The sequence below is a fragment of the Bombina bombina genome, chromosome 5 (assembly GCF_027579735.1).
Source record: "Bombina bombina isolate aBomBom1 chromosome 5, aBomBom1.pri, whole genome shotgun sequence".
Classification (NCBI taxonomy): Eukaryota; Metazoa; Chordata; class Amphibia; order Anura; family Bombinatoridae; genus Bombina; species Bombina bombina.
Window position 1 is genome coordinate 523,483,914 of NC_069503.1, and position 16,714 is coordinate 523,500,627.

At 37.6% G+C, this 16,714-nt stretch overlaps 1 protein-coding gene across 1 annotated transcript in view; it reads left to right on the forward strand.

Annotated features, from left to right (window-relative positions):
* Positions 1–16,714, forward strand: part of PDE1C (phosphodiesterase 1C) — a 1,522,336-nt gene that overhangs the window by 1,491,219 nt on the left and 14,403 nt on the right. Inside the window, exon 17 of the mRNA XM_053715778.1 lies at positions 10,732–10,797. Coding sequence (XP_053571753.1) covers positions 10,732–10,797 — 66 coding nt within the window. The remainder of the gene's footprint in view (positions 1–10,731; positions 10,798–16,714) is intronic.

The following is a 16,714-nucleotide window of genomic DNA, read 5'->3' on the forward strand; positions in this document are numbered from 1 at the left end:
GGACCAGTTAAGGAACAGCGGTCTTAAGACCACTGCTTCATAACTGCTGTTTCCGGCGAGCCAAATAGGGGCACCAGGGGCCATTCGGGCTTTGATAAATTGGCCCCAATATCTGTACTGAAAGTGTCTATGGTTAGACCAAACAATTGTATTACTAGGGTCCAACAATTAAACATTATTTCCAATTAAGTACAATCTCTACTTACTATCTTCAAAATCTCACCCTTGCACAACAAAGTATCACATTTTATATGTGTAGCCACCAATCAGAAAATAGCACCCAGGTGCTGAGCCTAACTAGCTATGCTTTTCAAGAAAGGATGCCTAAATAATGAAGCAAATTAGATCAGAGGCGTAACTAGAAGCCTCAGGGCCCCCGTGCAAGAATCCATGAAGGTCCCCCCAACTTGCAATACACACACACATATATCTATATATGTTATATTATACATTAGAAAATTTATATTATATATATTATATTATTTATCCATTTTCTTTAAAAAAAAAAAAACACTCACACAAACAAATGTACACCCACAGACACACATACATACACACTTGCACAAGCACACACACTCGCACTCACACATACACCTTAACACACATGCGCACACACGCACTTACTCAAACATACATGCACACACTCAAGCACATACATACATACACACACAGACGCACCCACATTCACACACACAGACACCCATGCACACCTACGTACACACACAGTCACACAAGCACAGAACAAACACATACACACACATACATAGTTACATACACAAGTACAGGTGGCCCTTGGTTTAGGCCGGTTAAATTTGCGCCGTTTCAGAATAACAACCTTTTTTTTCAGTCATGTGACTGCTATTGAAAAGCATTGAAAAGCAGTGCATTAATTAAAATAGCCAGTAGGTGGAGCTGTCCGCTTGTGTTGCAGCAAAGTTATGCAAGCTTAGCAGACTTAAATTAATCTGTGTACACAGAACAGACCTTAGCTATCAACTGCCTATTAATCACTCCAGATTGAAATGCATAGAATAGGTGCAGACCCAATATTATCTAACATGCTAACAATGCAGAGAACTGTTTGCAGAAAAATGCAAGTAAAAAAAGGTTTTTGTTCAATAAACTTAGTTTGATGATACAGTCTGTTGTGTGATTATTTAATTAGGTTTATAACGCTGTTTAGCATTTAAAGTCTTCATTCCAAAGCTTTAAAAATAATGTATTAGGTGTTACTTATGTAAATTTTCAGAGGGGCCTGGAACCTAACTCCCTCACTTCCCTTTGACTTACATTATAAACTGGGTTGCAATTTACAACGGTTTCGATTTACAACCATTCCTCCTGGAACCTAACCCTGGCGAAAACTGAGGGCTACCTGTATATGCACATACATAGTATGAGAATAGTACTAGAGAGCGCAGGAAGATACACCAAACTCCTAAAAATACCTATGGGTCCCCAACTAGGTAGCAGAAATGAACATATGAGTGAAAAATAGATAGGAGCGCTAAAAGCTAAAGGTGATAAGTTATATTACTGTGAGACTTATTAGAGAGAGAAAATAAACAAAGTAGATGAATGTCTAAAGAAACATAGATTTATTCACATTAGGTGATATAAAAATGTAAAAACGGACGTCTCCGTAAATAAAAACAATTTCTACAATTAAGTTGCCATCACTTAATATAAGACTAGACTTGCAATATAAAGTTCATAGTACAGCAAAGATAGTCCAAATCCACACTTAACTTTTCAATCGGGAGTTGGTTTGCTAGCAAGACAGGGGCTTACCCAGACGAGTGCACAATCAGTCTTCTCCGTGACTCGTTGTACGGCCGTAATGACGTCACTATTGAGGGCGCTGTCCTGAAAACACTTTCTGATTGGTGTAAATGCGATGTTAGTAAGTTACACTGTTTCTTGGCTTCTTTTGCTCCAATGTAGCGTTCAAACGAAGAGAATAATCCTGCACTTAGTGCCAAATAGCACGCAGGATACCCAATCCAAGAATGTAGTATAAAGTAGTGTCCAGAGTTGACCCGTTACAGGTCTAGTGGCAAGTTGGAAATGGCTAACAGTGTTAGCAGTCTTGCACACTTTTAAGTGACAAAAAGTAGCTTTGGTTTATTTGCGGTACATCCCAAATCCAAGAACGTAGTAAGAGTAATGTCCAGAAATGACCCGTTAAGGTCTAGTGGTAAAATCGGAAATGGCTAACAGTGTTAGCAGTATTGCTCACTTTTAAATGGCAAGTATTAGCTTAGGTTTAGTTGCAGTACATCAATGCGTTTCTCCCTCTGCAGGGCTTTTTCAAGATGACTTGTCTGCAACAGGTGTATCTTCTTTTAATGGTGTAGCTTGTTTCCCATTGGTCAAATTCCACCTGGAATCTGCACCTAGCACACGTACAAGAACAACTAAAAAACCGATCCTTACACAGAAAGATCTACAAGGAGGGACAATATCAGGTTTTTTTCCCTGCTATTCTTGCAAGGCTTGCAAGCATAGTGATAAGAGAAAAATAATACATATCCCAAAATCAAATAAAGAAATTACGATTAAGGACTGTATTAGATGTACCACAAAAGGAGTAATTTACATTTTGAGGTGCACATGCAATCTGATATATTTCGGGGAGACCAAACGAATGATCAGAGATAGGATCAGGGAGCATTTATTATGCATTGAGAAAGGAATGGTAGACACCAACTTATATAAGCATTTCAAGTCAATACACAAAGGGAATACCAAAGATTTGAGTTATTGGGGAATAATACAGGTGAAACAAAACTGGAGGGGAGGCAATATAGAGAAAGCTCTAAAAATCAAAGAAGCAGAATTGATTTATAAATATAACACCTTGTTCCCTGCCGGTCTGAACTCTGAGTTAGACATTTCTCCTTTTCTATTTGACTAAAAATTAGTCTGCACAAATAAACATGACACCATATTATTTAGCAGGTTCTATCGATATTCTCTCCTATTATATTTTTGACTCTCCCCCCTAATTTTATTCTTTTCTTTTTTCTTTTTTCTTTTTTCGTTTTATTACTATTTTCCTTGTTCTATATATAAAGATTTTGCTTTTAATTAAGAAACCCTTTTGAGGGAGTGGGAACACCAATTGCAAAACTCCCTAAAATTGTATGTATATATGTTTTTATATATGAGTTGCCTTAGCCTAGTGTTGCCAATACCACCTTTCAAAATATGACTACCTTAAAATCTAAGACCGCCTTAGCTTCAATCTCCCAGGTGGAATTTGACCAATGGGAAACAAGCTACACCATTAAAAGAAGATACACCTGTTGCAGACAAGTCATCTTGAAAAAGCCCTGCAGAGGGAGAAACGCGTTGATGTACTGCAACTAAACCTAAGCTATTGCCATTTAAAAGTGAGCAATACTGCTAACACTGTTAGCCATTTCCGATTTTACCACTAGACCTTAACGGGTCATTTCTGGACATTACTCTTACTACGTTCTTGGATTTGGGATGTACCGCAACTAAACCAAAGCTACTTTTTGTCACTTAAAAGTGTGCAAGACTGCTAACACTGTTAGCCATTTCCAACTTGCCACTAGACCTGTAACGGGTCAACTCTGGACACTACTTTATACTACATTCTTAGATTGGGTATCCTGCGTGCTATTTGGCACTAAGTGCAGGATTATTCTCTTCGTTTGAACGCTACATTGGAGCAAAAGAAGCCAAGAAACAGTGTAACTTACTAACATCGCATTTACACCAATCAGAAAGTGTTTTCAGGACAGCGCCCTCAATAGTGACGTCATTACGGCCGTACAACGAGTCACGGAGAAGACTGATTGTGCACTCGTCTGGGTAAGCCCCTGTCTTGCTAGCAAACCAACTCCCGATTGAAAAGTTAAGTGTGGATTTGGACTATCTTTGCTGTACTATGAACTTTATATTGCAAGGCTAGTCTTATATTAAGTGATGGCAACTTAATTGTAGAAATTGTTTTTATTTACGGAGACGTCCGTTTTTACATTTTTATATCACCTAATGTGAATAAATCTATGTTTCTTTAGACATTCATCTACTTTGTTTATTTTCTCTCTCTAATAAGTCTCACAGTAATATAACTTATCACCTTTAGCTTTTAGCGCTCCTATCTATTTTTCACTCATATATGCACATACATACACACACACACACAATGGCACATACACATGCACTTACACACGTACATTATTAATACTATGGTATTTTGGATTGCTTTTGTCACATTCATTACCTTCACAGCTCTTTTCTACTCTCCAGATGCAACCATGACTGAGCCTCTCAAATTAGCCTCTCAAATAGACTAATGTGCAACCGGAGAACACTCTTCAAGCCAATATTTAGACACACTGCTAATGACCGCAGAGGCAGCTCCTAGGGTTACCAGGTGTCCTCCATAAAAATTCTGGACAAATTGCACGATGGTCTGTGGGGTCACACAATGCCCCCTCCCAAGCTCTACCTTAGACCCCCACTCTTGATCCTACCATGTACATTTAAACAATTAGGCAGTCTTTTTACCCCTTGGCTCCCAGTAACATACAAATCAATAATTATTCCTCTTTGGTTGCCAGTAACCCATGTAAAAAGAGAGATTTTACCTCATTGACTGACCCTCACTTTTTTCTGCTCTATAATTGTAATTTATTGAGGCATAGGAGGCATTATACTTTTAACACATATGGGAGCCGAATTATCATCGGAAACAGCAGTTATGAAGCAGCGGTCTAAAGACCGCTGCTCCATAACTTGTCCTCCTGCTCCGAGGCTGCGGACATCAATCCACCCGATCCTATATGATCGGGCTGATTGACACCCCTTGCTAGCAGCTGATTAGCTGCAAATCTGCAGGGGGTGGCATTGAACAACCAGTTCACAAGAACTGCTTGTGCAATGATAAATGCCGACAGCGTATGCTGTCGGCATTTATCGATGTGTGGCGGACATGATAGGCTACATCGTATCATGTCCGCTCACACTTTCATAAATCGACCCATGGACTTTAGAAAACTGGACATTTTGGTGTCCAGTATTTTTGTGAAGATTTTACTGGAAACCATACTAAAATACTGGACTGAGTCCATTTTAATACCAGACACATGGCAACCCTAATTCCAATATATGCAATGAAAGATAAATCTAGTGTAGCAATAAAAACATACTTACACAATTATTTTGCTTTAGCACAGGGAAGTGAGCTAAACAAATTAATTTCCAGTGTATTGCATATGTAAATTCCATATTTCTCAACAAACTAACGGCTAGATTTGGAGTTTGGCGGTAAAAGGGCTGTTAACGCTCCGCGGGTTTTTTTCTGGCCGCACCATAAATTTAACTCTGGTATCGAGAGTTCAAACAAATGCTGCGTTAGGCTCCAAAAAAGGAGCGTAGAGCATTTTTACCGCAAATACAACTCTCGATACCAGAGTTGCTTACGGACGCGGCCGGCCTCAAAAACGTGCTCGTGCACGATTCTCCCATAGGAAACAATGGGGCTGTTTGAGCTGAAAAAAAACCTAACACCTGCAAAAAAGCAGCGTTCAGCTCCTAACGCAGCCCCATTGTTTCCTATGGGGAAACACTTCCTACGTCTGCACCTAACACTCTAACATGTACCCCGAGTCTAAACACCCCTAGCCTTACACTTATTAACCCCTAATCTGCCGCCCCCGCTATCGCTGACCCCTGCATTACACTTTTAACCCCTAATCTGCCGCTCCGTAAACCGCCGCCACCTACGTTATCCCTATGTACCCCTAATCTGCTGCCCTAACATCGCCGACCCCTATGTTATATTTATTAACCCCTAATCTGCCCCCCACAACGTCGCCGACACCTACCTACACTTATTAACCCCTAATCTGCCAAGCGGACCTGAGCGCTACTATAATAAAGTTATTAACCCCTAACCCGCCTCACTAACCCTATCATAAATAGTATTAACCCCTAATCTGCCCTCCCTAACATCGCCGACACCTACCTTCAATTATTAACCCCTAATCTGCCGACCGGAGCTCACCGCTATTCTAATAAATGTATTAACCCCTAAAGCTAAGTCTAACCCTAACACTAACACCCCCCTAAGTTAAATATAATTTTTATCTAACGAAATAAATTAACTCTTATTAAATAAATGATTCCTATTTAAAGCTAAATACTTACCTGTAAAATAAATCCTAATATAGCTACAATATAAATTACATTTATATTATAGCTATTTTAGGATTAATATTTATTTTACAGGTAACTTTGTATTTATTTTAACCAGGTACAATAGCTATTAAATAGTTAAGAACTATTTAATAGTTACCTAGTTAAAATAATTACAAATTTACCTGTAAAATAAATCCTAACCTAAGTTATAATTAAACCTAACACTACCCTATCAATAAAATAATTAAATAAACTACCTACAATTACCTACAATTAACCTAACACTACACTATCAATAAATTAATTAAACACAATTGCTACAAATAAATAAAATTAAATAAACTATCTAAAGTACAAAAAATAAAAAAGAACTAAGTTACAGAAAATAAAAAAATATTTACAAACATAAGAAAAATATTACAACAATTTTAAACTAATTACACCTACTCTAAGCCCCCTAATAAAATAACAAAGACCCCCAAAATAAAAAATTCCCTACCCTATTCTAAAATACAAAAATTACAAGCTCTTTTACCTTACCAGCCCGGAACAGGGCCCTTTGCGGGGCATGCCCCAAGAATTTCAGCTCTTTTGCCTGTAAAAAAAAACATACAATACCCCCCCCCAACATTACAACCCACCACCCACATACCCCTAATCTAACCCAAACCCCCCTTAAATAAACCTAACACTACCCCCCTGATGATCTTCCTACCTTGTCTTCACCATGCCAGGTTCACCGATCCGTCCTGGCTCCAAGATCTTCATCCAACCCAAGCGGGGGCTAGACATCCACTGAAGAAGTCCAGAAGAGGGTCCAAAGTCTTCCTCCTATCCGGCAAGAAGAGGACATCCGGACCGGCAAACATCTTCTCCAAGCGGCATCTTCTATGTTCTTCCATCCGATGACGACCGGCTCCATCTTGAAGACCTCCAGCGCGGATCCATCCTCTTCTTCCGACGACTAGACGACGAATGACGGTTCCTTTAAGGGACGTCATCCAAGATGGCGTCCCTCGAATTCCGATTGGCTGATAGGATTCTATCAGCCAATCGGAATTAAGGTAGGAATTTTCTGATTGGCTGATGGAATCAGCCAATCAGAATCAAGTTCAATCCGATTGGCTGATCCAATCAGCCAATCAGATTGAGCTCGCATTGTATTGGCTGATCGGAACAGCCAATAGAATGCGAGCTCAATCTGATTGGCTGATTGGATCAGCCAATCGGATTGAACTTGATTCTGATTGGCTGATTCCATCAGCCAATCAGAAAATTCCTACCTTAATTCCGATTGGCTGATAGAATCCTATCAGCCAATCGGAATTCGAGGGACGCCATCTTGGATGACGTCCCTTAAAGGAACCGTCATTCGTCGTCTAGTCGTCGGAAGAAGAGGATGGATCCGCGCTGGAGGTCTTCAAGATGGAGCCGGTCGTCATCGGATGGAAGAACATAGAAGATGCCGCTTGGAGAAGATGTTTGCCGGTCCGGATGTCCTCTTCTTGCCGGATAGGAGGAAGACTTTGGACCCTCTTCTGGACTTCTTCAGTGGATGTCTAGCCCCCGCTTGGGTTGGATGAAGATCTTGGAGCCAGGACGGATCGGTGAACCTGGCATGGTGAAGACAAGGTAGGAAGATCATCAGGGGGGTAGTGTTAGGTTTATTTAAGGGGGGTTTGGGTTAGATTAGGGGTATGTGGGTGGTGGGTTGTAATGTTGGGGGGGGGTATTGTATGTTTTTTTTTACAGGCAAAAGAGCTGAAATTCTTGGGGCATGCCCCGCAAAGGGCCCTGTTCAGGGCTGGTAAGGTAAAAGAGCTTGTAATTTTTGTATTTTAGAATAGGGTAGGGAATTTTTTATTTTGTGGGTCTTTGTTATTTTATTAGGGGGCTTAGAGTAGGTGTAATTAGTTTAAAATTGTTGTAATATTTTTCTTATGTTTGTAAATATTTTTTTATTTTCTGTAACTTAGTTCTTTTTTATTTTTTGTACTTTAGATAGTTTATTTAATTTTATTTATTTGTAGCAATTGTGTTTAATTAATTTATTGATAGTGTAGTGTTAGGTTAATTGTAGGTAATTGTAGGTAGTTTATTTAATTATTTTATTGATAGGGTAGTGTTAGGTTTAATTATAACTTAGGTTAGGATTTATTTTACAGGTAAATTTGTAATTATTTTAACTAGGTAACTATTAAATAGTTCTTAACTATTTAATAGCTATTGTACCTGGTTAAAATAAATACAAAGTTACCTGTAAAATAAATATTAATCCTAAAATAGCTATAATATAATTATAATTTATATTGTAGCTATATTAGGATTTATTTTACAGGTAAGTATTTAGCTTTAAATAGGAATCATTTATTTAATAAGAGTTAATTAATTTCGTTAGATAAATATTATATTTAACTTAGGGGGGTGTTAGTGTTAGGGTTAGACTTAGCTTTAGGGGTTAATACATTTATTAGAATAGCGGTGAGCTCCGATCGGCAGATTAGGGGTTAATAAGTGTAGGTAGGTGTCGGCGACGTTGTGGGGGGCAGATTAGGGGTTAATAAATATAACATAGGGGTCGGCGATGTTAGGGGCAGAAGATTAGGGGTACATAGGGATAACGTAGGTGGCGGCGATTTGCGGTCGGAAGATTAGGGGTTAATTATTTTAAGTAGCTTGCGGCGACGTTGTGTGGGGCAAGTTAGGGGTTAATAAATATAATATAGGGGTCGGCGGGGTTAGGGGCAGCAGATTAGGGGTACATAAGTATAACGTAGGTGGCGGTCGGCAGATTAGGGGTTAAAAATTTTAATCGAGTGGCGGCGATGTGGGGGGACCTCGGTTTAGGGGTACATAGGTAGTTTATGGGTGTTAGTGTAGTTTAGGGTACAGTAGTTAAGAGCTTTATGAACCGGCGTTAGCCAGAAAGCTCTTAACTCCTGCTTTTTTCAGGCGGCTGGAATCTTGTCGTTAGAGCTCTAACGCTCACTGCAGAAACGACTCTAAATACCAGCGTTAGAAAGATCCCATTGAAAAGATAGGCTACGCAAATGGCGTAGGGGGATCTGCGGTATGGAAAAGTCGCGGCTGTAAAGTGAGCGTTAGACCCTTTAATCACTGACTCCAAATACCAGCGGGCGCCCAAAACCAGCGTTAGGAGCCTCTAACGCTGGTTTTGACGGCTACCGCCGAACTCTAAATCTAGGCCTTACTCATTTATAGGCAACATTGACCATTGCTTGGTACCATTTTGAATCTGTATGGTAGACTGATACAAAAGGTATGGAATGATATGCTACAAATGAATCCACTCTATCACAGAACTTAGGAATGTCATCCAGCTGATTATGTTCTTCTAACTACAGTCTGCAAGTATTACATATGCAGGCTTTCAATAAAACAAATCAGTGTGATTTTTATTTTTAATTTTTTTTGTCCATAAAAGTAAAACTAGACTATCAGTGAATATATGCATTAAAACACAGTAGTATGATTATGCAAACATAGCAATAGCACTGTTCATAATAAACATGAACTAACAGGCTTTAGTTTATAAAATTAATAATGGACACTTTTTCTTAAATCAAAGTACAAACACTCCCTTGTCAGTATGCTATCCTGTGCTAAGCATTCTCCACTCTACAGACCTTTGTGACATTATGTTCTCCTATTTTCAAATTGCTCCTTTGGGGTCATACCTCCTATTATGTTATTAGTGTTGTGCAAGGCTGTTAGAGGTCACTTGTATTCTCTTTATAACAATCATCACCAAAAATGTTGCTTACACATGTGTGGCTTTCAGAATCAAATTTACAAAAATTACATATAAATGACACATCAAAGTCAAACCAGGATTGGGCTCTCATAATTAGGGGTCATTAGCACACACTCAGGGCACTTATAGGCCCGCTCTAGCCTAGGGAGACTGCAGAAGCTGGTTCTGTGGTGAGGCCCAGGCTAGTACCTGCGCACAAGGCCCGGGTGACGGCGGTGCATTGTTCAGACAGCACTTCCCTCAGACAAAGACCTGATGACCTAAAGCTCTCAACTCTGGGAAGATTATCTAAGAAGTCTTCGAAGTCCTGTGGATACTATAATGGCAAATTTTACCTTGAGAGACTTTTCTCTCGATGTGCTGGTTCTGGATGTGGAGGAGACACACATACAGTACAATGTAATGATCAAAAAAAGCTCCCAAATACTTTATGTGATTTCACTCGATGGCGGTGAGTTTTTGAGTGAGTTTTGAACATCAGACCCAAAGTCTTAGCCCTTAAAGAGTTGTAGAAAACCAAATCCACTCCCTTCTTCCTTCTAATCTCTAGATACTGTGCACCAAAAATTCTGGCCAATATGGGGTCACTCTGGCATCAGGTTGAGTAACCGAACCAGAGGGGTAAACCTTTGCACAGTATGTATGAGAAAAATATTTATGAGTGGAAAACAACTTGTACTGAGATGGGTAGTCTAATAGGGAGGTACTTAAACTTTTAATATGAATAAGTATTTTCCATTCATAATAAATTACAATATGAAATGTGTCTATTTTTGTAGGGACAAATTGCACAGTGAATGATGCATCATGTACCGTGGATTCACCATACCTTCTTAAACTACCAGGTAAGTACATTAAATGATTACTTTACTGTGCATCTTATTGCAAACAATAATTTAACCCAGGAATTACCTACCAGGAATTTCATGTTTAAACAGAGTCTTTGTTTTTTTTTATTTGCTTATAAAAATTATATACCAAACCTGTATGTATTTTTTTTTATTATTTGCAGTTATGTCTAAAATGATGCAATAGGGTAATTCTCATTTGGTATAGCAGAACTATATCAATACTGACCCACAAAAAACGCAAACATATATATATATATATATATATATATATATATATATATATACACATATATATATATATATATATATATATATATATATATATATATATATATATATATATATATATATATATATAGATGAACAGCTAAAAATTATTGCAGAAAGAGCTCAAAGAACCAAAGTAGGACACAGCTGCACCAAAACCCCAAAAATTACACTTTATTGAAAGATAAAAAGACACAATGTATGCCTTTACATAAAAAACCTTTTTACCAAAAAATTAGAGAGCAGATGAAATACATGTCTCACAGAGTTATATCACATATATAATGCCCCACATGCTAGCATGTCCCTAAGCCGGCATAGAACAGTCCTCAATTACATAGGCTCATAACTTGAAAATAGGATTCCCTGAAACCCCTAGGGAAAAGGAAGGGGGATGTGGTTGAAACTCCTTGGACCCGCTACAATCATACCTAAGTGTTATAGTGAGTAGTGCCTTATGCTCGTGTATATCACGATTATTAGAAAAAGAGAGAATAGAAGAAGAAGGGCATAATTGGCACACTTATAGGAGAAAGAACCGGTTCATAATATAAATGTGTGGTATGTCAGGTGGTGATTAAAACATAACTTTTATATAATTTATATTCATAAAAATGAAAAAGTGGAAAGTTCCACCAATATAATTAATACAGATTAAAATTGTGTGAAAGTAACTGTTGACACACAAAAACTTCTCTCTGTTATGACACAGTGATCAGTCTGTGTCATCATAATGTCCAGTTTGAATAGCTTTGAAACAATTAATATCAGAACCTTAGGCTCACTCGTGATAAGGATCAATTTTAGTTCAAGGATAATAGCACCATGCGTTCTAGGGTTAAATATATCCACCAGAGTTACTTGAGACTATAACATAAAGATCTATCCCATGCGTGTATATATGGTACTTTAATATACTTGATAAAAACCTTATTGTGGATAGCCACTGCGGTGTATGATGGATATTAAACAAAGTATCAGATCTTCTATTTGTATATATCAAACACGGCGTGTTTAGGTATTATTACCATAGTAATTAGTCTCTTCAACTAATGTTTTACTGGTATTACTGTATCTCCACAATTGTAGTTTAGAAAATAAAGGAAAAGTAGGTTCCCATTTAAAGATAAATTCCTTTTAGATTTTCAAGGGTCAAAACATATTTGCAGCACTATGTTATTACAGTGTTGTTACCATAGTTTAAAATTTCTGCAGCTAATATTGTGCAGATGTTGTTATATATCCATTAATATAGACATTAGACAAGTAAAAGATTATAAATTCCCCTTTAAACTATAGGGTCAAAACTTGTTAGCAACTCTGTGTTTTCTAAGTATAGTTATAACAATTACTAGTATCCACGGCTAGCGTATTACTGATATCAATATATCTCACTAGTATAGGTTCACAAGTAATGGAGAAGTGAATACTCCTTTTAAACTATAGATTCAAAACATATTGGCAACACTGTGTTATTAAGTTAACGGCACCACAGTTGTGGTTTAAACATTTGGAGCTAGGTACCCAAAGTTTCTGCAGCTAATACTGTGCCGGTATCACTATACATCCATTAATATAGGCAAATAAATGGAGAAAACATTGATTCCCCCTTTTTTTTGAGACCTATAGAATCAAAACGTATTAGCAATTCTGTGTTTCTTAAGGTATGGTTACCACAATTACTAGTATCTACAGCTAGCGTATTACTGATATCACTATATCTCACTAGTGTAGGTTAACAAGTCTTGATAAGATGAATTCCCCTAATATTTGCTATAGATTCAAAACATACCAACAACACTCTGTCTGTCTATCTAATATGACTGATAAAACTTCCACAGGTCTAAAAATCATACATTAATAATCAGCAGTCTTATTCAGTTCAGTGATAGGTACAAATGTTAATGTCTTTTCTCCATATAAAAGAAAACTGAATCAGTAGTCAGCGCTCCGTTACTCAAAATACCACTAAGCTGCCAAAATGAGTTAAACCGTAGCTGCCAAATAAAGTGTCTAGAGATAGTATATTTAAAATCCAAAGCTCTCTTACTGTGTAAGATATCTCTAAGCCAAAACCACTAAGCCGTGTACTTTACCAGATCTTTGTTCGTGGGGTAAAGGTCTTTCCCCCTCGCCCGGTCCTCACCTCGAGCGGGGCTGGCTGAAACTTTTGGCGTCTGACGTCACAGAAAGATGTTCCGGTTAGAAGAAGAGGCCGATTCTTGCGCTCACTTCTATGCGTTGTGATCACGGTCCTCTTTGATGAGCCCTGCACTTAGTGCTAATAGCACGCAAGGGACTGGATAACTGGGTGATGTGATAGATATCCCAGACTTTATTCCAAACACAGATGCTTTGCTCCTTTTTAGAAAAGAAATGTTCCAAAAGTATAACCCGAGTTATTGAATGAGAATCCAAAGATATGTGAATAGTTGTCAAAGAAGTAATGACATCAACACTGCCAACACACACGACGCGTTTCACCCTCCTATGGGCTTTATCAAGATAGTGGTGGCAAGTGTAAATGACCTTATTTAAAGGGGTATCTTTCAGTCTGATTGGTGGTGGTTTTAATTGGCAGATTATCTTAAGGTGGTATTTAACTTTAATGACAGCTTCTTTTTAAGGTGGTATTTCTCTCTTTTAACCCTTGAATGAAGTCAAACAATCTTACTAATAAAAGGTACTCCCAATTGTATAAAAATGAGGACCTTAAGTATTTATAAAATATTCCTAAATTATTATTCTTACATCTCCAAAGGAAAATTAATGTGTATAGTCAATAATTTAATCATTATACAAAATATATATACATCATATGTTAATTGCAGGTTGGATCACATAACTAATATTTATCTAACAAAACTCTAAATAATGTGTATACCATAAAATGTGCTAACAGATTAACCTCTTAAGGACATATGACGGAATTATTCCGTCATAAAACAATTGAGCAAACTGAAAGCTGTGTCCTTAAAGGGTTAAATAACTTGAGTCCCATAATAAAGTGCATAGTAGTGCTTGATCTTAAAAGTGAATATAAAAAACTTAAAACCATGTAGTGTTATAATAGGATAACCCAAAAGATTCTTTTATCCTTCAAATAGAAAGGGGGAAAGATCTAATTCAGAGTTCAATCCTTTTGGGTATAAGGTGTCGTATTTATAGATATATTCTGCTTCCCTTATAAGGAGGGTTTTTTCAATATTACCACCTCTCCAATGATTATTTATTTTAAGAATACCCCAATATTTTAAATCCCTAGTGTTACCCTGGTGAACTTCCTTAAAGTGCCTATATAAATGTGTGTCTACTTTCTCTTTTTCTATACAAAGAAGGTGTTCTCTTATTCTATCCCGGAGACTCCTCTTGGTTTCTCCGAAATAGAATAAGTTGCATGTGCATTTCAATACATATATGACATTCTTATGAGTGCATCTAATAATTCCCTTTATAGTAATATCTTCTCCCAAACCGTTAAGTTTTAGACTTTTCAATTTTGAACTATGTGTACATGCTTTACATGTGTAGCAGGGAAAAAAACCTGCTACACTTCTACCCTCCAAATCTAATTGTTTATTGACCCTTGTCTTCTTTCGTATTTCGCTAGGGGCCAAAATTGTTTTAAAATGTTTTGCTCTCTTAAAAATAAAAGTCGGATTATCCGCCATCTGATTCCCTATGATATTATCCTCTTTCAATAAGTGCCAATTCCTTTTAATGATTTTTTTAATCAGATAATGGTCTGCGTTGTAGTCCGTTACAAAGGGAACATTAATTTTGTCTCCTTTAATAATTTCCTTTGTTTTATAATTTAAAAGATCATCCCTATTTTTTATCTGTGCTTTTTTTATTGCCCCTGTAATATTTTCCTCCTTATAACCCTTTACAGTGAATTTGTCTGCTAGAACCACTACCTGTCTTTCAAAGTCCTCAATGCGTGAGCAGTTTTTCCTTATGCGTAAGCTTTGGCCGAAAGGGATATTATCCTTCCAAAGCTTCAGGTGGCAACTATCAGCATGTAGCAGACTGTTGCAATCCACCTCTTTAAAGTGAGTTTGTGTTTCCAATTTTTGGTTTACTACCATAATCTCTAAGTCTAAAAACACCACTTGCTCCCTACTACCAATCAGACTGAAAGATACCCCTTTAAATAAGGTCATTTACACTTGCCACCACTATCTTGATAAAGCCCATAGGAGGGCGAAATGTGTCGTGTGTGTTGGCAGTGTTGATGTCATTACTTCTTTGACAACTATTCACATATCTTTGGTTTCTCATTCAATAACCCGGGTTATACTTTTGGAACATTTCTTTTCTAAAAAGGAGCAAAGCATCTGTGTTTGGAATAAAGTCTGGGATATCTATCACATCACCCAGTTATCCAGTCCCTTGCGTGCTATTAGCACTAAGTGCAGGGCTCATCAAAGAGGACCGTGATCACAACGCATAGAAGTGAGCGCAAGAATCGGCCTCTTCTTCTAACCGGAACATCTTTCTGTGGCGTCAGACGCCAAAAGTTTCAGTCAGCCCCGTTCGAGGTGAGGACCGGGCGAGGGGGAAAGACCTTTATCCCATGAACAAAGATCTGGTAAAGTACACGGCTTAGTGGTTTTGGCTTTGAGATATCTTACACAGTAAGAGAGCTTTGGATTTTAAATATACTATCACTAGACACTTTATTTGGCAGCTACGGTTTAACTCATTTTGGCAGCTTGGTGGTATTTTGAGTAACGGAACGCTGACAACTGATTCAGTTTTCTTTTATATGGAGAAAAGACATTAACATTTGTACCTATCACTGAACTGAATAAGACTGCTGATTATTAATGTATGATTTTTAGACCTGTGGAAAATTTATCAGTCATATTAGATATTTTAGGATTTTAGTTTTTATTTGGGTTTGGGGAGACGTCCCTTTATATATGTACCACTGTTTGCTTATATGTTTTTATTAAAATTGTTTAAGTGTTGATACCTTTGGCTTTGAGCGCCTCCCTTATTACTATTTTATCTTTTATCTTGATCATCATCTTTTATACTGTCCCTGTGCTCCCTAACTCTGTCTTTCAATTCACGTGTTGTTTTCCCAATGTAAAATTTGGGACACGAGCAGTGCAACAAGTAAATTACATTCTTAGTATGACATGTAATTCTTTCATTAACATAATACCTATATCCTGATACATCAGTGCTAAATCTGGATGCTTTCTCAATGAACCTACAATAAACACAATGACCACATGGATGACATCCTTTCATGGTTTGTGTGAGCTTCTTTCTGGAATTCACTGTGCACCAACCTATCTTTGATACTCGGAGCCCTTCTAGCGTTCAATAATGTATATGGGATACATATTTTGTGAGAGACCTGTCACTGGTCAAGATATGCCAGTGTTTTTTCAGTATCCCACAAAGTTTACCCCAATGAGAATTGTACCTTGTTATTAATCTTATTTGGTTCTGTTTACTTTGCATATCCCTATTTCTATAGAGAAGCTGGTGTCTTGACCTTATCCAACCTTTACGTATTTGCCTTCTAGAGTACCCTCTCTGTAGGAACCTTTGGGCCATTTCTGAAGCCTGTTCTTCAAAATCCGCTTCTGTTGAACAACGTTTTAACCTTAAAAATTGTCCCACCGGT